Here is a 23,383-nt window from a genome sequence, read left to right on the forward strand (position 1 = left end):
AAATCCTCTTTCAATCGTTGAGTAAAAAAAAAAAAAAACATGCTCAATTGCTCAATGATAGAGGGGTTGTTATTTTTTATGGATGTAAAATAATTTAAAGGAGAATTAATTTTTATCTACTCAATAAAAGTTTAAAACACCTTTAAATGTGTAACAAATAGAATCTATTGAAGTATTGAACTTTATATTTCTAGAATGACAGATTTGTACACACCAGAAAGAAAATTAGTAATTAAGTTGTCTTCAGATAAAGTTTCGTCACCATGAATTTAATATATATGTAAATATATAACCATATCAATTAAGAATGAATGCAATGCAATACAAATACTCTGAAAGCTTGTGCATGTCTTGCGGTTGTCCACTACATTTACATATTTATGCATAGCATGAACAATAAAAACCTGAAAACTTGTCTGTACAGATATATCCAAGCCATGATAGACCAATTGTAAATCACATCAATCAAATTTTGAGGAGCATAAGAATATAAACACACATAGAATAGAAAAGAAACTGATATAAGAACCCAGTTTTAAAGAGAACATATATAAATATACTAACATATATATAACTGTGTGTATGTGAGTCTCTATGGGCGTTGTTATTGTTTGTCTTTGAAAATGGCATACCATTTTTTAATTTAATTTTTTGTTTTTTTTTTTTTTTAGGTTGGAGATTGCAACTAATGTTTTTTTATTCTTTTTTTTTTTTTTTTGGTTCTTTCCCTGAAATGTAGCTGATGAAAGCGAATCTGAATTGTGTGAATGCATCTTAGGCAAATGCATGTGTATGGTGTGTATATATACACACACATACGGGGAGAGTATAGTTAATTTTTGAAACATAAAATGCAAGGTGATCACTACTTTGAATACACACTAATTTTACCCGCAACACATGAATACAAATGAGCACTAACCGAGTTAAATGTTATGTGCCGTCTATTTACATGAAACATGCGTCATATATGCAGGCCACATGCGAGCCACAGTTTGTCTATTTGCATGAGACACACCTCATATATGCAGGCTACACGCAAGCAATGAGTGCTACTCTAAATATATAGCATGAATGGTATTAACTTTGAGTGGCCTTCTACATTTGTGTAGAGATTATAAAGTAGTATAGAGACAGATATACGAGGATTCTAAAATTTTAGAGAGTTTGAAACAGATTTTTGAAGAGTATAAAAATTTTATACAGTTGGTAAATATTTAGATATTTAGGTAGAGAGTTCTAAATGCTATAACTTAATTATTGATTTTTGTTCATTCGTAATAAAGATGCCTACATATTGACAAGAGTATTATTTGTAACATAGACATAAAACAGTGGAAGAAGCCCACCAAAATTGCGAGTCACTAGCGTATGAATCAGAGTTTGGAGAAATATGTGAAGGAGTTGTATTGACCAAATAAGTATTCAAAAGTTCAATTATAACAATTTTAACATGCATGTATGTAACATTAGTTTCGTAACCCAATTGTATTTAAGTACATAGTGAATACCTAGATGACGAGCTAACTGATATAGCACGTTGTAACACGAATACATTGGTTTGCATATGCCGAGCTAACTGATTTAACACGTCGTAACACGAATACATTGCTTTGCATGTATCGCAACACGTGCTAAGCATGCCGAATATTATCATACAGTTGTCAGATATCCACACTTTTTTAATTACATGCCACGCAACATGTTGCTAACATGCAACGATACAACTGTCACACGACTTTTTTATCTCAACATATATATATTTGAGAAATCCTGTATAAAACTCATCATTCCCTTAATAGTTCTGTTCCTGTTCGCATTCGTAAGATGAACCATCTATACAAATCAATCATAGAAAATAGTTTGTGTGATCCTACCTCCTCCAAAATTCATACAGATTGATTATAGTTTGTGTGATCCTAATCCAAAAATTCGTTAGTTTCCTGAATTGAACAATGGCCTTTGAGGTGCCCTCCTTGCTGAAGAAACGTGTTCTGGCACAACAGATTTATGTTGCAGAAAAGTGTTGTCGCTCAGCTGATTCAACTAGTAGACAACTGTCCCAAATGTAATGTTGCGTTATTTGCATTTTATGTTATGTGTCGATATATTTTGAGTTTTTGCTTTTTATTAGTTGATTAATTCTCGCTCCTCCTAGTCTGATATAATTCTTGGTTGATTGTCAATCTGAAATGGGCATTGGTTTTCAATTATTTGCAGATCAAACCTAAAAAAGAAAGGAAAAAGAAGCTAAAATAGTGACCAAGTGCATTGGAGGCAAGCTCGATTCAAGAAAAAGGGGTGAGCATTTTTTGATTTCTTGCTGGTTGGAGCTGTTATTGGTTGTGCACAATGGAAATAGAGGCACCACCACCACCACCATTTATAAATACTGATCTAAGAGAAGGAGATGAAATTGCGATTTGGCCGGACTTTTGTTCTCTTCGATTGGTGCACTTCCAACCAACCCTGGGTTACAGGACACCGGTCTAGTTTGTTAACACGCAATGGCTCTAATATATGTTCCTTCCATTCGGTAATTAGCGTCATGGCTTTCATATGTATTCCTTCTGTTGGGCGTTGGGTGAGTTATTTTTTGGAGGGAAAATTACATATAAATGGAGTCAAAGTTCCATATTTACTTAGAGACTGAGTCAAAGTTCCATATTTCTCTAAAATGGATTGCTGAGGTGGCACATGGTTTTTTACTGTTTAGAAATTGTGGTGCCTAAAATACCCTTCCGCGAAGGTACTACTTTTTCTTCGAAGGTACTACTTTTTTGAACTGAAGGTACTACTTTTTGGCGTCCAGGTACCATGTTTTTTAAACACCCGCGAAAGTATTACTTTTTTGAACTGAAGGTACTACTTTTTTGTTAGGAAAGGGCGTTTTAGGCACCACAATTTTCTAAACAGTAAAAAACTATGTGCCACCTTAGCAATCCATTTTAGAGAAATATGGAACTTTGACTCAGTTTCTAAATAAATATGAAATTTGACTCCATTTATATGTAATTTTCCTTTTTTTTGGTCCAATCATCATGAAAGTAGGTTTTTATATATACGGCTGGGCCATGCGCGTATGTCATTCATTATCTCCTGCAACAGTCAATCTACAACTATATGAAGGTGCTGAACCAATAAGAGCAATACACATAGTCAATCTGCAACAGTTATATAGTAATGTTTCATCCATCTGATATCACCATATGATCGTTACAGATTGACTATGTGTATTGTTTTATTTTTGGTTTTGTACCTTCATATCATTGCAGATTGACTGTGTTGCAGGAGATAATCAATGGCATAGGTGCATGGTCCAACCACATATATGGAAATCTATTTTCATGATGAATGGACAAAAAAAAAAAAAACTGACCCAACACCTAATAGAAGGAATATATATTAAAGTCGTCATTTATCGAACTACATCGGTCATTACCTCATTTAACAAACTACACCGGGGTCCTGTGACCCCTAATTATAAGTGTCGAAAATGCACAACCGAGAGAAAAAAAAAAAAAAAAGTCCGGTCAATTCGTAATTTCATCTCCTTCTCTTAAATCAGTAATTATGAACCCTCTTCAGCCATGAAACCCGTCCCGGACCAAAATTGTAGTCTTTTCTGTTGATCTTGTTGATCATTTTGGTTACCGAGAGCTTATTCTTGCTTGTAAAATGTCAGTGGACGCAATGGATGCCAGAGTTTCTTGATTAGGATGGTGGTTGTTGGTCAATGCGACAACATTTATTTATTTTAAATATATAGCACCTCCCAATTAGAATCCCACACATCAATAAAAGAAATCCAAACAAAGTAACTGTCTTGGGCCTGTCAAATATCTGGCCCAAACCAAGCAATCAAGGCCCAAGAGAGAGGTCTGGAGCAAGGAAGACGTCAGGACGAAGGTCTGGAGCGAAGGAAGATGTCACGACCTTAGCCCACTTAATGGGTCCATAAGCCCATCAAACAATTCTCGGCCCAAATGGTGGTCCACAGAGGAGGAGAGTCAGAAGACCCAGTTTGCGTAGTCCACCTATCACCAGAATTGTAATTATAGTAAACTTCTTGTACATGGAAGAACTGGAGAAAGGTCTCCAATGAAAAGGACAATAATCTCTGTTCTCAATTATTCATTGTTTTATATTGAGTGAATGGTGATCTTTCTTTTTCTAAATTGACGAATTTTTGTACTTACAATTAGTTTTTATCCAACAACCTATACAATGTTGATATACTAACTTTTAATTTTATGATATTTACAAAAATAAATATAAAAAAAAAATAAAATAAAATTAATCATTTCACTGTTTTAGGAAACTGATATTATTTTGAATTAGTAATTAATTATAATTGAGATAAAATAACTATAATAGACCGTTTCATAATAATAAAAAAAATTTAAATATGTTTGATACAATTAATGAAATCTCTCTTACATCGAAATCATAAATGAAACTCTTTTTTTTAAAAAAAAAAAAAAAAAAAAAGTTAAGGAAAAGTATAACAAGAAAAACTAATTTTTTTCTTTTTTCTTTTTTCTTTTTGCTACTCTTATTGTTCTGTCTCAATTAAACAATTTACTACCTAATTAGCACCACATGAAGGGAAAAAAAAAAAAATTGAAAGATAAAATGTTAAGGGAGAATATCAAGAAAAACTCTTAATTTTTTTTTTTTTTTTAAATTTTATGATTGCTAATTTTATTTTTCTCAATCAATTAAACACGTCTTCACATCGTAAAGGAATTTACTACCTAATTAGCACCACAAGAAATTTTTTTTTTAAAGAGAAAAGTTAAGGAAGAGTATAACAAGATTTTTTTATTTTTGTTTGCGTTTGCTATTTACACTCTTATATTAAACACATCTTCACATCCTAGAGGAATTTACCTAATTACTAATTAGCACCGCCTGAAAACTTTTTTCTGAAAGATAAAAAGTTAAGGAAAAGTATAAAAAGAAGAACCTTTTTTTTTTGGGCTGAATGTGAAGAAGTGTTTTTTTTTTTTGCTAATCTTATTTTTCTCTATGAAGGCGTGTTTAATCGATAGAAAAAAAAATAGAAATAGCAACAAAAAAAAAAAGTATTTGTTGTTATACTATTTCTTAACTTTTTTTTGAAATTTTATCTTTCAAAAAAAAGTTTTCATATATGATTCTAAGGAAGAGATAACAAAATTGATTTTTTTTTTTCTTTTATAAAACTATCTATTATAGTCCTTTTACCTTAATTATAATTAATTACTAATTTAAATAATATCAGTTTTTTAAAACAGTACAATGATTAAACTAAGGAGAATAGTGATGATCTACAGATGTGGACTAATAATATATGAATACATCCTCTTTTAATTATCAAATTAAATTTGATAATTAACCACCACATCTGATTTAATAAGTAAATATATATCCCATCAATTTTTATTTGATAATTAAAGATGACGTGTTTATGTCTTATTGGTCAAAATCAATAGTCAGAATGGTGTAATTAACCATCATATCGGATTTGATAAGTGAATATATATCCCACCAATTTTTATTTAATAATTAAAAATGACGTGCTTATGTCTTATTAGTCAAAATTAATAATCAGAATGGTGAGTATATCTCTTAAACTAATATTATAGCTCGTTAGCCAACTTTCCTGCTTGTTATAAATCAAATGGTCAGCATGAGAGAATTATTGGTCAGTGACGTATCGCTCAATTCGTAATATTTTTTTAAGAGTTCGATACCATTATATATTTTTATGAATCGATTAATTCGATTGTTATATATTGATATTTGTTCAAATCCATTATACTGGAACCCTCTTTACCACTGTCAACCGTGATTGATGCTATTAATTAACAAACACTCTCCTCGGTCACATGGATAGCCAATCATATGATGAGGAAGTGGGCAGACCGACACGTGTGTGGACAGATATAAACTAGAATACACTAGGGTGGCGCCACGTGGAGATGCAGCAGACATTTTTTACTGTAGAGAAATGGGTAGGGAACCAACCCACATGTGCTTTGGCAAATGGCTTCTACGTGCAAAACTACTTTTGAATGGGTCACTCAGCTTCACGCGCTTCATGGAGCGTTTAGAACACCCTTGGACGTAAGAAAGTTTAAAGAATAGGAGAAAGAAAAGTTAAAATATACCCTACTGTCGCACAGAAAGAATGTCCAGTTTGAAGAACTTAGACTCACAAATTATTCATTGCATTAAATATATATAGGACATCCAATTTATTCTAGGAGTGTTTAAAAAATTCAATAAATCAAAAAATCGGATAGGATCGAACTAAATTGGACTAGTTATATAACAGTTTGGTTCGATTCTAAACCCAAAATTATGAAGCCGTAACTATCAGTCTGGTCTTGGTTTAAGGTCCTGCTAGACTGGACTGGTCCGGACCGAACCGTTACAATATTATATATATAAATCATATTCTAAACCTAAATCAAATAAAATTTTCACGTCTCATGTGCTCTCAAAATTATCTTAACTTTCTTTTAAAAAAAGTCAAATTTCACTTAAATTCCTTAAATTTTTTTTAAAAAAAAAGTCAAATTTCCTTTTTGCGAATCATATCTCAATTTTCTTTCCTTTCAAATACATCTCAAATTTTCTTTCCTTTTTTTCTTCTTAAAATTCTTCTTTTTGGCGTGTTATTATATCAATGTTAGTTGATTTTATTTTTTATTTTTTATTTTTAAACTTTGCCCCTCTAAATTAAAATCCTAGCTTCGCTCCTGGCTGTCATGAAACCTTATATATCGAGAAAAATAAGAAATTTTGTTTTTAAAAATAAAATAAAAAGGAAACCTAATTAAACCGACAAACCGAACCGAACCAAACTAGTTTTTGGTGGTTCAATTTGGTTTGGTTCCATGGACATTATGGTTCGGTTTGGTTTCAAAAATAGTAGAACTGTTATAAATGGTTTGGTCCTAAAAAACTTTCAATTCGATCCAAATCTGACAGTGTGCATCCCTAATTTATTCATTGCATTAAAAGAATAAAAATCCTTTGAATTTGGATATCGCCCAAATATTATGTTAAAAAAGTAATAATAAAATGCTTCAATATTGAGAAGAAATGGGTGTGTTTTTTTTAAAAAAAGAATTCAATAATTTTACTATTCTTTTGAATGTATCAAAATTTTAAAAGTAAATAAAAATATTAATGATATTTAGGTTTGTGTACTTATTTTCAATCCTTTTCTTCCCTTCAATTTCTATCTTCAACTAGGCCACTCGGGGCACAAAAATTCTTGTTAGACCGGCTTATTAAGACCTGATTTTGGATTTGTTTGGCATTTACATGGCAAATGTTGTCATGAGAGAGATCTCTTAGGACTTAAGAACATTACTCTTATAAATGATTCATTTGAATTTTCATATAGTTCAAAAAATTGATAATTAAATATGGAGAACATGCCTCTTCTCACGAGGGAGGGAATTCTCTGGAGAGCATACTCTTTCAGATATGATTTTCATGTTTTGTATTCATTATCTATTATTAAAGATAGATTTTTTTTTTTTTTCGGGATATTTTTATCATTAATTTTTTTTTTCTACATAAACCTCTTGTATTTACTTTGTTTCTATAAAATAGTGACCAATCAATCCAGCTTTACATAATTGCAACATGCAATTACCTTGTTCAGCATTTCCTTTTGGAACCAATAAATTGAGTCATTTGTACTTGATATAAACTCAGTTTTAATTCATTCTTCAGCATTTCCTTTTGGAACCAATAACATATTTATGGAATATTTAAAAATAAAATGCATAACAAAAATGTAAAATAGAGTTACACCGAACCAAAAGACTACTAGATCCTTGTGGCTTAGTGATATTTTTTTTATTTTATAAAGTGGATGATGAGGGGTTTTAAGTGGTAAAGAGCTTACTTTGGATGAAATGTGTAGATACATATATATATATACACACACACATTTGAGAAAGTGAATGATTGTACCCACAAGGTGGTTGCAAGCCGCGACGAAAAAATTTGGCGACAATCCACGATGAATGATTTATGTGGAGGAGGTTGGTGAATATGAAAATTGAAGTGGCTCTGCTTGCATGACGGCTAGAAATGGAGCAACGGCGGAGGCAAACAGAGGAACCACCAAAATCGGATGGCTCACCCAGAGGAAGTTGATGAAGAAGAGTCTTGAAGAGCTTTCTTTCACTTGGCACCAAAAATCACACGTGTGGTTAATAATGCTATATTTGAATGTCTGCAAAAAACTAATATTCAATTTACGGGTAAAATAGACATTTCTCTCTCTCTTTTTGACTTTGTTTGAATTCAATTTTTGATTAGGAGTGTCATTGTTTGAATCGGATGGCTCCGACAAAGGAGGTTGACGAAGAAGAGATTTGAAGAGCTGTCTTTTTTATCTGACGCCAAAAACCACACATGTGGTTAATAATACTATACTTGAATGTTCTTATATTTTCCATCAGGAAATTAATATTTTAATTGAGGGCAAAGTAGACATTCATTTCTCTCTTTCTTTCCATTTTTATTTTATTTATTTTATTTTTTTTGTGACAATCCATTTCTGGTAATGCCATTGTTATTCGTATATGACCGCAACTATAATTAATTTTTTTTTTTCTCATAAATAAACTAATTCTATAATATATGTATATATTTATATTTTAATTGGACTCTCTTTTATATTTGCTACCTTCACTTACAAAAGACTCCAAAATTTAAGTTTGGTGAATTAGAATCTCCACAACTAAAAACCTGTTTTTTTTATTAGGCACTTAAATTACCCTCAAAAGAACAACTAAGCATAACAATGCCAAACTGGAACTTAAATTATCTTTTAAAATAAGACAATTAAGCCTAACATGCCAAACTGGCATTTAAATTACCCTAAAATAAGACAATTAAGCATACCAATGCCAAGCTGGCACTTTAAATACACCTCAAAACAACAATTAAGCTCACTTTGTAGGGAAGTTCATCAAACGAACATCAGGAGAGCGTGGGATGCGCAGATATAACTCTATCTCTAGAGATATTTTCTCTCTCTAGAAAATCCTCTCTAAAAATAAAAATTTGTATGCCGTCCCTCGTCCTTGCCTCTACCTTGCCCTTTTCTCATTCGCGATAACTTCCGAACAAAACCTACTGAAACACATTACAGAAAACACAGACAAAACACACCACATCAGCGAACGGCTTAGAGAGAAAGTAGAGAACTGGTTCTGGATTCGTTTTTCATCACCTGCGAGATCTTGTCCCACCTACAATGTATACTTTGTAGCGGACAAGGTAATTTAACATCAATTGAATTCATCACTCTCTACATCTATAATTGCAAATTCATTCCTTTCAGTCATTGAAGCTCCGAATCGAGCTTTTGAAGCAGCGATTTTCGCTTCAATTGGTACCCAAAAAGGAATGATTGCTGAAAAGTATTAGATTTTTTGCTTTTGGATTCTTGAACTTTGTTCAAACTTTTTTTATTTGGTTTCGAAGGATTGCATATATATGTATATATACACACACTTATATTTGAAAGTTAGAGATGTGCTAAGTATGTTTCTGTTGGTTGATTTTCTAGGGTTTACTCTGAAGGTCTCAAATTTCAAATCTTGGAGTGATTAGGGTTACGATCAAGAAGCAGATTAGGAATCTTGGGGTCCATTGGACTTTTATGGGCATGAGCTTCGATCTTTCAAGTGTTCCAGGTGGTGGATTGTGCTGTTGTAGTGTTGCCCTTTTTGGCATTGGAATTTCATCAGAGAGAGTGAGTGGGGAAATCATTTTCTGCATGGAAGAGGATTGCACGTATAGAATTGTGTAGGCTGTGATCAGGAGCTGGGAATTTCTTGTTTGTAGATTAAAGGGTTTAGTTTCTGTTGCTCATAGTAGGGGATGATTTTGGTTATCGGTTTTGATCATAAGGTGGAGGTGATGTTTCTATTTTGGCCGGGCAGGCAAGGCAGAAAATCCGATTGCAGAAAACCCATTTTGTTTCTCAAGAAACCATTTGGATTAACATAGTTTGAGCAAAGTCTGTGCCCCCAAAGAGCATTTTATTCTCTGCTGTAACTGTGTCTGGACGCTAGAGTTTGCAGTAGTAGCACCAGTGTGATATCTAGTAGCTTGGATTAAATTAATTGTGGGTGGTGAGCTTGAATTTTGAATTGAAGTTTAATAACGAATTTGTTCTATCCTTGTAGCTTGGATTAAATTAATTGTGGGTGGTGAGCTTGAATTTTGAATTGAAGTTTAATAACGAATTTGTTCTATCCTTGTAGTTCTTGAACCAAAGGTTACTTATATTTTGTGGGTGTTGGAATTTGTGAGTGCTTGGTGACCGAAAAGTTCATTAAGAATTATTGAAGCTGGAAACGAATGCGGGGACATGGTGCATGGGCAAGATCATTGTTGCTGGTTCGTTCACTTTCTTGAACAGTGCTGCTGGAAAGTAATTGAAGCATTTTTCTTTCTCTTCAGTGCCCATTTGGCTTATTCCAGGATCTTGTGCAATGTCTCGTTGTTATCCATTTCCACCACCAGGATATGAAAAGAAGACTAGAACAGATGATATTGACTTGCTGAAAAAGGTTAATCTCTCTCTCTGTTCTATTTGCTCCCTTCCGTAGTGCCTTCTTTTCTGCAATGCTATAGTATCTATCGAGGGGCTTTTCTTGTCAGAAATGAGTGCCATTGTGTTGTGCACAGCATGTGAGATAAGCTCATTTGGTTTTCAAATTCCACAGGACATTGAAATTCGCCTTAAACAATTTTTTATCTTGTATGAATCAATTTTGAACGTATTATTTAATAGCTTTCCATGATTGCTATGACTGTAGCAGGGTTGGAAAATTATTGTTCACTTTAATTAGCTCGGTGAAAACATTCTGGTTAATAATGTACATTCATTATTTTATATATTTGTCAATTCTTCATGCGTTTGTGTGTGTGTTCCTTTTTTTTTGGTGGTGATTTATTTACTTCCTCATCCGATTTTTAACAGTTTTGGATCAGTGAGCCCAGGGACGGACCTAGAAACTCATGTGAGGGGGGGCAATAATGATTTTTTAAAATTATTTCAGGGGGTCAATGGTAATATTTCATAAGTATATATATCAAAATGACAAATATAGTGGGGCATACTAGTGAAAAAAATAAATTCATGGGGGGCAATTGCCCCCTCTGAGTATATGCTGGGTCCGTGCCTGAGTGAGCCCGTTTTGAGATGGTTGCCTGAGTTAGATAGTTCAAAGGTTAGAAACAGATGAACAAATTTGACTGTTCAATATATCATATATTTGTGAACGCGTTATGCTTTTTAGTTTTTAAATAGCTGTCTGCATGCTAGTTGAGATTTTTGAATGTTGAAGATGAGGAACTCTTGTCAATTTGTCTATATTTTGAAAACTTGAGAAGTTAATACAAATTGATTTGCTGACAAGTGCACAATAATTAGTTCATTTAGTAGAGGCACTTTGTAAGATCAGGATTAGATGATTTTAAATGCTGAATGCCTACATATGGCATATTCATCTTTGACTTTTAGATGCTATATATAAAATACTTGCAAGTGCTGTCCAATGAGGGAACATTTATGGGTTGTTTCTGGACTTCAAAAAGTTCATTGGATTTTGGAATATCTTTTTCCCCATAGCTTTCAAGGGAGGATTAATTATTACTAATTTGTAATTTGCTACTTGATGCACTTTAAAGTTGTCAGGAGCTAAATATATTACAAAGAATTTTTTAAATTTTTTTGGGTTCAGCCCTGATAGTCTGAAGAGCTTGTCATTATAAGCTACATTTTGACATACTTAATATGTTTGTTAGGAAAATGAGGATTGTATGTTGCTGGTAACTTTTGGATCACGGTTGCTAATTTTTTGTTTTGCATGATAGTACTTGTGTAATTGGAAAGAAATTCACCTTGAGTAAGTAATTACAAAATTTATAATGGTGCCAACAAAGAATTTTATATCTGTGATTTAGGCTGTAGGAAAAAAAGTTATGGTGGGGTTTCTTCTACTTTTACAGTCAGAAGTTTTAGCTTTTCTTGATAGAAGCATCTCTGGAGGGGAACATGGTTACTTGAGCGGACCTACAATTTCCTGATCATTATGTGACTACTGTAGGTTTTTTACAACATCTGTGCTATTATAGTTGCTGTAAATATTTGGAACTTTCTTGCATGATCTAGCAATTCTTTGTCACATTCTGTTTTCATAATTTTCTTCCACATTTTGAAGTGTTTCACTGCACATTTTATTTTCTTTTTCTTTTTGCAAGAAGCAATTAATGCAAGTCCTTCTAGTTTGTAGTGTATTTTATTATTGTTAGGTGTATTGACAAAGAGAATGTTGTTAGTTTCATATTACCTATGATGGTCCTAGTTGCTATGGTATTTATTTAAATAGCACTTTGGTTGTGTAAGTGTGATTCTTTCTTGCTGCTCCTTGCTGTAGAGAACCTTAACTAGCCCGAAACCAATTTGATTATCGATAACATCATATTTTATGGTTTATATATCTGGAACTGAAACAAATGGTTTTGTATAAGATTGAAATTTTTACAAAGAGTTACCATTTCTATAATCACTCCTAGTTATAATTTTGAGGTTTCTTTAAATACTTTAAATTTTATCTGATTCCTTTGGTGAAAAATCCCTGACTTTTGTTTCCAAAATGTACTTCTGCTACTCATTTTGATTTTTGATTTGAAAAGTCTGCAGCGGTTGTTGTCTTCATGGCCATAAGTGCCTTGGAAATACTCCAACTAGTTTTTTTGCTTTCAACTTTCGATATGTAAAACTCCAGCCAGTAATTCTCCTACCGATCAAAGGCTTCCATTTGCTAAAGCTACTAAGTTCTTGATGTGGGTTTGTACTTGTAGTACATCGTAGGGATGGTAACGGGATGGCTTTGGGATGGGTTCTCTTAAACCCTACCCTGCCCTGTTTAATAATACTTCCTTCCATACCCATCTCGAATCCGGGATAGGTTTCAATTTCAGATCCCATCCCCGTTTAAAAATAAAGTGCAGGGCCCCGGTCCCCTGTCCCCTGTCCCGACCCACTCAACAGATAATGCTAGCAGAAGAATAGAATACCACTTCTCCAGCTGTTGGTCCTTTAATCGATCACAAGTTGAATGTTGATAGATTTTTTTTTTTTTTTTGGTTCTTCAATGGAAAACTATATATATCTACTGTATATACAGATTTTGAGAAACAACTGTAAAAATACGAAGATTTGGATATATATATATATAATATAGCGAGAGAGTAAGTTATATAGATAACTCAGATCCAAAAGGAGATGAGATCCCTGTTCAATAGCTTGCAGATCATGAAGAGAGAGAACCGGGATGATTGGGTTTTTGATGTGGAGGAGTTGAGATGATTAATGCACTATACAGGAGAAAGGTAGAAAATATGTGATGGAGATTGCCGATCAGCTACTCGTCGTCGGCAAAAATGATCCATGGTGGTATGGGAGTTTCGGGGTGAGGCAGCTCAAATATGAGACTGATATGTTTGTTTCTCAAAAACCCTATTCCTCAAATAAGAGCATATATATAAGGGTGATTGAGTAATATACTAAATAATAAAGGTATAGAGGTATTTATGGAATATAATCGGCGTGGGACGGGGTGGAGCCAGATCAGGTTCAGCTTATTTAACCCAAACCCACCCCTCCTAAATAAAACCTCACCCCATCCATTCCATTAGGGGTGGGTCGGGGTGGACCAGAATGCCATCCCTAGTACATCTTGATGTCTTGTATTTGTGCATATTATTTGAAGCACACTTTTACATTTCTTTGATCTACATAATTAGTTCTCCTGACGTGTTATTAATTAATTTAGTAATTGATATGGCCGGTTGGTGGTCCTTAAGCCATTATTCCCCATCAAACTTTTCCTCTCTTGTTTAGTTGTTTTAGTATCAAAATTTTTGACGTTATAATTAGTTTGGGCTTAGAATTTCTAGGATCCACTGTAAATGATTTTGGATGGAATATATATAAAACAAGATGAGAAATTTGAGTGTCCAAAAATACAGGAAAGATGATGGGTGAAATATTTAGAACTGAATATGTAATGAGAAATATTCCTGTATTTGGTAGAGCAATGTTTGGAATATTTATAAACACTCAAATGTAAAGAGATTGCCAACAGTTTTCAAGAAATATTGTAAATGGCAGTATTTTTTGAACTTTTAAGGGACCATTTTTGTTGTCATCCAACTCTTACATTTATTACTGGGCATGGTTCAAAGTTGTGGTATTAGTCATTCATTTATGGGAACAGAGGGATGACTGGTGTATTGAACCAGTATTAGTTGATATGCAATGAACCATTACTGGAAAAAAATAGAAATAATAATGACAATAGATGGAAAATAAACAGATTACAGTATGTGGCATATATAACATTATCTAAAGGACCAATATAAACAGTACTTTATTTTGAATAGTAAATATTCAGTAGAACCGAAAAAACAAATATAACAATAGGTTCACCAATGACCAATATGAGTGTGAACATTACAATGGCTTTATGCAGAAACTTAAATGAAATCTAACACCAAAATCAGGTTAAGAGTTAAGGAATTCTTGGAACTGCACTCCTAAATTTATTGCAAAAGATGTCTACGCCTCCATTTTAAAAGATTGTAAAACAAGCACCCTGAAAACATTTTGGAAGCCCATTATATGTTGGACTTGGAATTGATTCATCTTATTGATACTCGATGCTTACTCTTATAACCATGTAATTAGTAGTTCAGAATTGCGGTATCAATGCATTCCTTCAGCCATCCCTTTTCAGTTTTAGGATTTCCTTTTCTTGGTATTTAAAAAATTTAGGATTTTATAGATCACTTTTGGGCTATGTTACATGGACTCGGGTACATGTGTCGGACACAGGTATGTATCCATGTGTCGGACGTGTCAAATCTCCAAATAGGAGGATACATGGACACGGCTAAATATTCATTTTATTAATTATTTTATTCTATTTTCTAGAGTGAAGTAATGTTTTTTTATCTAATATAATGTTCAATATAGGCATTTAACTCATTTTAAAGTAATAATATAATATAATTGAATGATTGGAGATGTTTTTTTAGTACATGTCCAACCAAAAATGTCGGGCACATATCCCATACCCATGTCCGAGCAATATGTGTCTGACAAGGGTACTTTACTACTATTGAAGAGTCCATGTAACATAGCTTTTGGGTTTTAAATTGGAAGGATCGGTAGATACCCCTGGGAAATGAAAACACAAAAACATTTAAGAAATGGGATAGGCAGTCCAGATTAAGAAAAAACATTTATGATATGGAGTTTTTTTGAGAAATACTTGTAGGAATTTATAAAAGATGTTAATCAATGGCAAAAAAAACAAAAAAAAAAAGAAGGGAAACCCACGTTTTGGATATTTGATTTACAAATACTATAGCTGTGGAATATATTCCATATACACTTGTGTATCTGAATATGAACAAGTGCACGAGTGTGATATTAGCATATGCATGTGATTCTCGTTATTAATTGCTTACACTTTGAAAATGTGCACGTGTGTGATACTAGCATATGCATAATTGCATATGATGCACGTAATTAGATGCTTACACTCTAAAACTTTGAGCCTCCTTAGAGCAAGCATTGCCAATCTCTGGCGATTAAATTCATTTCAGTTGCAAGTTTTGCGGAATATTTCTAGACAATCACAAATGCCTTTCCCAAATGCCCACTCATTATCATCGTCTTGTAAGCGTATAGCTAGTTTCTAATTATTCTATATTCGTGACAGGTCTTGGCACATATTAAATATTGGAATTGTGTAAAATTCACATTGTTTGAATATCAAATATTTTTTTATCTTTCTTAAAATGAACACAGTACATTTTGGTATATTACCATGTATATAGTTGTTCAATTTTGAAGATCTACCTGCCTTTGTTCTTTCATCGTCAATTTTTGGATTGCCTTATTGCTTGTTGTAGTAACAAAAACTAAGGTTATAAATGACAAGTTATGTATTTACTGATTTAGGTTGCTACATCAGGAAACAGTCTAGAAATGATACCATGTGATGATGCAGAGTGTGAAAATGTCTCTTAAAAATTAATGGGCAGAGTAAAACACATTAGGAATATCTTGCAATGCAGTAAGGGAAATCCAAAAAGTAATAAGATTATATGTGAGTTAGGTATGTGACTCAGTGTTGGCAAATTCCTTCTCAAAACATGTTTTGGATTTTGTCAAAGTGTCGTGAGTCATTTGAGTTCAAGAACATTCATTGAAGACATGCCAGACACACAAATTCGAAGAACATGGCTTGAAGTTCGCATCCTCAAGGACATATCTAGGTTAAGGTAATTTATGATGATAAGAGACCAATTATGACCTAGGTTTAATCTGTAAAAGGCTAAATTTAAGTTTTATTCCTATTTACCAAAATTGGGGTTTTTGATAAAATGATTTTCAAAACAAGAAACTTTTTCAAAACAAGAAACTTTTTCAAAACAATAAACCTCGATCGAATGGTCGATCTATAGAGATTTTTGTAGAAAATTATTTTGAAATTCAGAATGCCTCTATTGATTTGTTGAGTGATTGAAATATGTCCAGTGGTGCTTGATTAAGACTCGATTGAAGCCTGCGTACAAACTATTATGGAAACTCTCTTAAAATAGAATTCTACAAGGATTGTACTTATAATACTATGTCGGTCTCCTATATTGGCTATAAATGTGGGGTCATATTCAGTGTGGGTATATCTCTCACTGGAGCTTTCAACTCTTTGCATATTATTGAGACAATTTATATTTTTAGAGAGAGAGAGCTTTGATAATCAATCTAGGGTTTTTCAAAGATTACCATACTATACGTGATTAAGAGAATCAAAGCAGGGTGCATAATTGAAATTATCTATCAGGGTATCAACCAAGTGGTTCATTAAGAACAAGGACGTCACTAGTTGTGGAGTTCAGAAGTCCATGGAGGAGCAGATTGCATGAGAGTGAGTCTGTCGATCTATCAATGACCAAAGGATCTGGAAAAATCTTGGGTAACTTTGAGTCAGGAGGGACTAGATGATTCTCATATAGTGGATTTTGATTTGTCTGGGTTAGGTCCCCACGTAAAAAATGTTGTGCCTTTGCTTATTTTATTTATTGCTTTATGTGTTTGTGTTAATTGAGACATGTGATTAATTAATTAACTAAAATTTAAACTAGAACCTGTAGTTCAAAAAGTTAGTTGGAAAATAATATCCATGAAGACCTATTCACCCCCACAGATCTAAATCACCGCTCATGTATCAGAGCCTTGGGTAACTGGCCCACATATTCTATCAATTGGTATTAGAGCGGGTTACTCGACATATAGAGTTATGGATCTTAAAAAATAGGCTCGGTTGATTTTATTTATTTTGATAATTATGCTTTCTTTGATAATTTGTTGCTTGATAGTAATTCTAGTTTATCTGACAGTGCTGATAGTAACTGTAATAACTAAAAATCCACATATAAGTATCCAAAAAAAAAAAAAAAAAAAAAAAAATCCACATATATAAGATTATAGACTAAATTGATATGTTCGTGCTCAGTCTAAGATGAGAGAGAAAATTTATGACCGCGATGGCCATTACTTTAACATAATCCTCGTTTCACTCCAACTGTGTTACGCCACGACCAGTACCATTGCGTGGCTGTTACTATTGCTTGAACCTTGCCTAAAGTAACCTCAGTTTGAAGCTGTTTAGAATTGATGCCTCGAAGTGCTGGTTGGTCATCCCATCTACTTTGACCGTATAATTAGGACCTATTTGAATAGACTTATTGTTACATTGCGCTGTTAAAAACAGTGCTTGTTGAAAGTGATCGACCTGAACTCAATAATTCTGTTAAACTTGCAGCGTCTTCCAAAATCAGATTAGGAGTTTCTTATTAGCAATAAAGGCCACGTGTTACCTAAAAAAAAAACAGAAAGCTTCCGTAACTCTGGCTTTAGAAGACCATGTTTTTCCATTGGTTTCCCAAATTCTTTATTGTCTCTGGACTTCAAGGAAATTTTTAGGTCTCTTTTTACCTTGTTCAAGAAATATATGGTTCTTTCTTTAAGCTTAGAGTTTGTTACTCAATCTAAGGCTTTCAAGTTTATTATTTTTCGGAAGAAGTGTACTCTGTTGAGTTGTATTAGCATTCTTCCATTCTGTCTCTCAGATTCTGTTTATTCATTTATTGTATTTATTTATTTATTTTTTTTATTTTTACTTTTATTTTTAGATTTTTAAATTGAGTAATGTTAATAGTCTGTCTGGCACCTGATATTGATGCTTAATTATTTATGATAAAGTGATGCTACATATTTTTTTTGGTAAAGTGATGCTACACTGATGATTGCATGCTTTATTTTGGAATATATGGAAGTTTCAGTTTTTTTTTGTTGTGTTTGAGGAACTCTGATTAAATATCAGATAACTCTGTTTAATTAGCAGTCGAGCTTGTATATGCAGAATCCAATTATATTTATCCTTTGCTAGAGAGATCTTGAACCTAGTTGAACTTTGTGGTGGATACTGGCCAATCAAATTTAAACCTCAACATTTGAGACACACAATTAGATGATGGATTATCAAAGGAAGTTGAGCTTCAGATCATGTTTACTATATGTTCTCTTATTTTGTTTATAGTTTAGTTCTAATTTGGTTTAGGTGACATTTTGCAGCTTTCTTACTTTTCTATATTTGGCACTTGGCAGAGTTGGTAACTTTTGTGTTTCCTGAATTGTCAACTTAGTTAGGTTGATAAAGAAAGGTAGAACTGTCACCCTAATACATAAGTGTATGTAAAAGCCCTAGAGGGGAGGGGTAGAGGAGATGGGGTTGAAGTATTGAAAATGCTTAAATTAACTGTAACTAACTTTTAAAATAACAGTTATATCTGAATGCAATGGTAAAATAACTCACCATCTAATGCAATAAAGAATATGAAAGAGAAATATGCTTAATATGTTTATGTGCTCTATCTGATTCTATATTATTCTCTTTTTGGTGTTTTTCTGTATTTGGATGGCCTTCTCACAATTGGTGTATCAAGGCATTTACAATTAATGGAAAACATTTTGTTACCTTTCACCATTTACTAGTAACTGTAGTTTATAGAAAGAATAGATTTGAGTCTTTGCAGGAGAGGTGCCAGCTTGTGCAGAGTCAAGTTTCTCCCATTCGATTACCTTAACTCAAGAGTTTTAGTGAAAGAATATTTATACACTTAATAGGAAAGCATCGGCTTCAACTAATTATTTATCTATTTATTTACTTTCAGGGCAGGGGTTAATGCAATTAATCTTCTCTTTTTTGTTTTGTCTCGTCTCTTTAATTTTTCCCCTGCTTTGCCTTTTCACCTCTACTCTTAATCTGTTATTTCTAGTTTTTAATATGGAAGTTTGTTTGTTGGAATTGATATGGTGGCATTTAAATTTTTATACACTAGAATTTGGAATTTACAACATGCATGGATAATAAATTTCCCACTATAATGAGTTTTTTCAATGCTATATTTAATGTGTTTTCTCTGGACCTTTAGTGTGTTGTGATTTATGGCTCTTGTATGTTTTTAAGTTGGATACAAACTTAAAGCTTCTTATGAATTTCAGGAGAAGAGCAGAGAGAAAAAGCATAAAAAGGAGAAGAAAGGCAAAGAAAAGAGAGAGAGTAAAGAAACAAGGGAGAAAGATAAAAGTGATGGAGAGCATAGAGATAAGAAAGAGAGAAAGAAAAAGAACCGTGACAAAAAGAAAGAGAAGGAGAAGGAGAAGGACAGGGACAAAGGTAAAGCGAAAACCCGCATCTCAGGGGAGAAGAGAGTTGCCGGACAGTATGAGAATGATGACAAACAGAGGTTTCATCAGGAAGAGAAGAACCAGGATAAAGATAAAAGCAGTGTCTCAAATGAGAAGAAACAGACTATGCAGTTCCAGGGTTACGATAAAGAGAAGCCTATCAAAAATAGCCTTCTGGCCAAAGAGACCGAGGATTCAAGATTCTTGCAGGAGTTGGATAGGAGGATCAGAGATGAAGAAAAGGGTGCCGGAACCCAGTTGGTTGAGAGATTTGCCAGTGGAGATCCAAGAAAGGAAGAGGGGATGGGCAAATTGGTGGTCAAGGATACTGGACGTTTGGTTGAAGAGAAGGAAGAAGACAAGGATAGGAGAGTTGATAATAGAAAGATGGATGGGCGAGAGATGGGCAAATTGGTGGTCAAGGATGGTGGACCTTTGGGTGAGGGGAAGGAAGAAAACAAGGATAGGAGAGTTGATAATAGGAAGATGGATGGGCGAGGAATCAGGTTTGAGACAGGATTTAATGGAATTACGATGGCCCAGAACATCACTGGTATGGTCCAAAATGGAACTGAAGGTATGCCCAGACCAATGGAGAAAAACATTGAGACAAGGATGGAAGGGAAAGAGACGTCCAAAGAGAAAGATGTTAATGATAAAAGCGGCGTTAAAAGGAAGGATAAAAATAGGGAGGAAAAGAGCCAGACGAAGGATAAAGATGTGGAAAAAGAGAAGAAGAAAGCAGAGAAAGTGAAAGAGAAAAGTGAAAACAAGTTTGTAGCGCAGGATAAAGTTAAAGATAGCAACAAGAATGGCCTTATTGATGATACTGCCCATATAAGAAACTTGCATCTTCCCAAGGAGAGTGACAGGACTGCTGCCGCGGTGGGAAATATCAATAAAAGAAACGACCTTGGGACAAATGGATTTTCACATGGTGAGTTCTTTCACATAACTGTGTTATTGCTGTTTAGATATGTTCTAAACAACTGGGGCTAAATGCCATATGCTACTATTCTTCTGAGGCCTCAGAAAACTGTTCTGTTAGCAATTGACTGGCTGCATTTTCCAATATGACATTTAATAAATATTTCCAAGCATGTTCAAATGTGATTAACCTTCTATTATCTGATTATGTTGCTTTCTTTTTGAATTTCCTTACAGCCGACGATGTTAGGCCCAATAAAAAGCCCAGGCCCACTTCTCATCTATCGACAGAAAATGGAAGAAAATTGGAACCTTGCCAAACTTCCATCCTGTTTCCTTCAGATAGACAGGGAACTGCCAATAATTTTAAGTTGGATAGTAAGGAGAGCAAGCGAAATGGTATAACTGAAGTGCAGCCATCCTTCTCTATCTCCTCAGTGGAGGCTTTGTCTGCTGTTAAGCAAGCCAATAAAATTGCAGCAGCATCAAGAAAACCACCCCACCCTGATTCCAAGTATCTGAGTAAGGTACTTTCAGTTCCCAAAATGGAAGAGTGGCTTGATTTTGATGGCCAGGAGTGGCTCTTTAGCAGCAACATCCCCCCATCAAAGAAGCTTGATGAGGGTTCTCTTGGGACGAACGAGATACCACTGGTGTGGGCTGAACCTCTGAAGATGGAGTCAGCTGATGTTTGTGCTCTGCCATATGTCATTCCTTACTAGCATTTAAATGGGGACGATTCAACGCAAAGGACACAGCTATTGCAAAGTAATGGCAACATCGGACTTCTGAGATGGATTACTCTCATTGGCTTTCTGCGTTCTTTTGTTGTTACACTCCTCAGTTGCAGAAAGTATTTTGTGACTGATACCCTGTTTAGAAATTGTTTCCAATGAAATGGTTTCTGTCACTCGGTAGGTTGATGGTGTGTCTTTGCGACGCTAGGGTTAGAGAGTCATTTTTTGCCGCCTTGCACTGAACAGCTAATTCACTCAAATGGGAATTTGCATAAAGACTCAGACTCTCAGAGGCATCATAGGAGAGCTTTGTTTAGGAAGGATGATGTATAAGCTTATGAAATTTTATTTCATTTGCTCAAGGCTGATGTGCTCTTTCTCATTGAGTGTGTGTAAGAAAATCTAGCTGTGGTCCTCTGCATTTCACCAAAATTTTTGATTTTTAACATAGAACTCTTATTTTACCCCCAAAAAAAAAAAAAAAATGTAAGATAAGAGGGAAAAGAAAAAGAGTTAGTTTCCTTCAGTTGATCATCATTTGCTGTAATTATAGTTTTTTGTTCAAATTTCTTTCTGTTATCTGTATAGTGTTGTCTCTTGCTTCTTTATTCTATTTTAGCCCCATTGTTACTTGTTTGCATGGCTGAGTGTTCTTTTGAGTTAAAAATATTTCAGTTTACTCTTCATGGAAGCACCAGATGTCTCTTTTTTCCTTTGAATTTTTTTTTTTTTTTTTTGTTTGTTAATTAACCAATAGCTTGTGAGAGTACATTTTAGGTTGGGAACAATGTTTCTTATTTCTATTTCTTTTTATGTTATAATGGAGGCTAGTTTGTCTCTTGTGGATTCATTTTCTATTTGGTATTATCTAGAGCTCTTTGATACAAAAATTTGTTATATATCAAGTGGTGTTTGGCGATTTAATATATAACAATTTTTTTAATATATTTTTAATTTTTGTCGTTTTTTTTCATTTTCATATATAGACAATTTTTTTTTTTTTTTTTTTTTTTTTTTCATATAAATTATTTATGAATTTGAGCTAATTAGTGATAAATCTTTACCAAGGGACTTTTGTTCCCTATAAATATTGGGTCCTGTATTATTTAGTGGATTGTAGTTAAGTGGACTTCAATTGGTGCATGTGTCATTTAAAGAATATTTGAGCTGAAATTTAAATGGACTGAGTTCAGTTTTAATTAAACAGAGTCCCAAGCTTTAATGAGTTAAACTGTGCTTGAAAATTTTCAAGCCTAACATTTACAAGCAGTGATTAATGACTTTGATATTCTTTTAAGAATTTATGGAACTCCATAAAATAATAATAATAATAATAAATAAAATCAATTCAAAGACATTAAAAGGAGAACAATGTTTGCCTTAGGCCGCATAAGAAGAAAGTTGAAATTTAAGGGAGATCATAGATATGACCATGTGTGTGTACGCACATATAAATATATCAACGATTTTATAAAATTAATTTTTGAAAACCTCTTAACTAGGGGTGATCACGGATCGGATCGGTTCGGTTTGAGGTAAAGTTCAATCCGAACCGATTCTCACGGACTGAAGAAATTTGAAACCGAACCGATCCATGGGAACCTTTAATCCGAACTAAATCGATTCGTGAAATAACGGATTGGATTGGTTTGGGCGGATTGGGCTTTTCAAATAGCCCAATATAATTAGACTTTATGGCCTATTAAAATATCAAATTAGTAATTAAAACTAGAAAAATAAACTAGATTTGGAAATCATATACCAGGTAACATGCTAACAGTAATAATAATAAAATTTGTAAATCATATATCAAATAACAGCAATAGATTTGTAAATTATATACTTAATAATATGCAAT

At 33.5% G+C, this 23,383-nt stretch overlaps 1 protein-coding gene across 1 annotated transcript; it reads left to right on the forward strand.

The window, feature by feature from the left end:
• The first annotated feature begins 9,034 nt into the window (after nucleotides 1-9,034).
• On the forward strand, nucleotides 9,035-22,110 carry LOC132298884 (uncharacterized). The gene is made up of 5 exons (XM_059795228.1): nucleotides 9,035-9,297; nucleotides 9,590-10,150; nucleotides 10,290-10,598; nucleotides 19,676-20,798; nucleotides 21,026-22,110. The coding sequence occupies exons 3-5, from the start codon at nucleotides 10,521-10,523 to the stop codon at nucleotides 21,508-21,510; spliced, it is 1,686 nt and encodes a 561-aa protein (XP_059651211.1). The 5' UTR covers nucleotides 9,035-9,297; nucleotides 9,590-10,150; nucleotides 10,290-10,520; the 3' UTR covers nucleotides 21,511-22,110.
• The last annotated feature ends 1,273 nt before the right edge of the window (nucleotides 22,111-23,383 follow it).

The sequence above is a fragment of the Cornus florida genome, unplaced genomic scaffold, assembly GCF_030987335.1.
Source record: "Cornus florida cultivar Cherokee Brave unplaced genomic scaffold, ASM3098733v1 CherokeeBrave_3.0.0_Hap2_Chr01, whole genome shotgun sequence".
Classification (NCBI taxonomy): Eukaryota; Viridiplantae; Streptophyta; class Magnoliopsida; order Cornales; family Cornaceae; genus Cornus; species Cornus florida.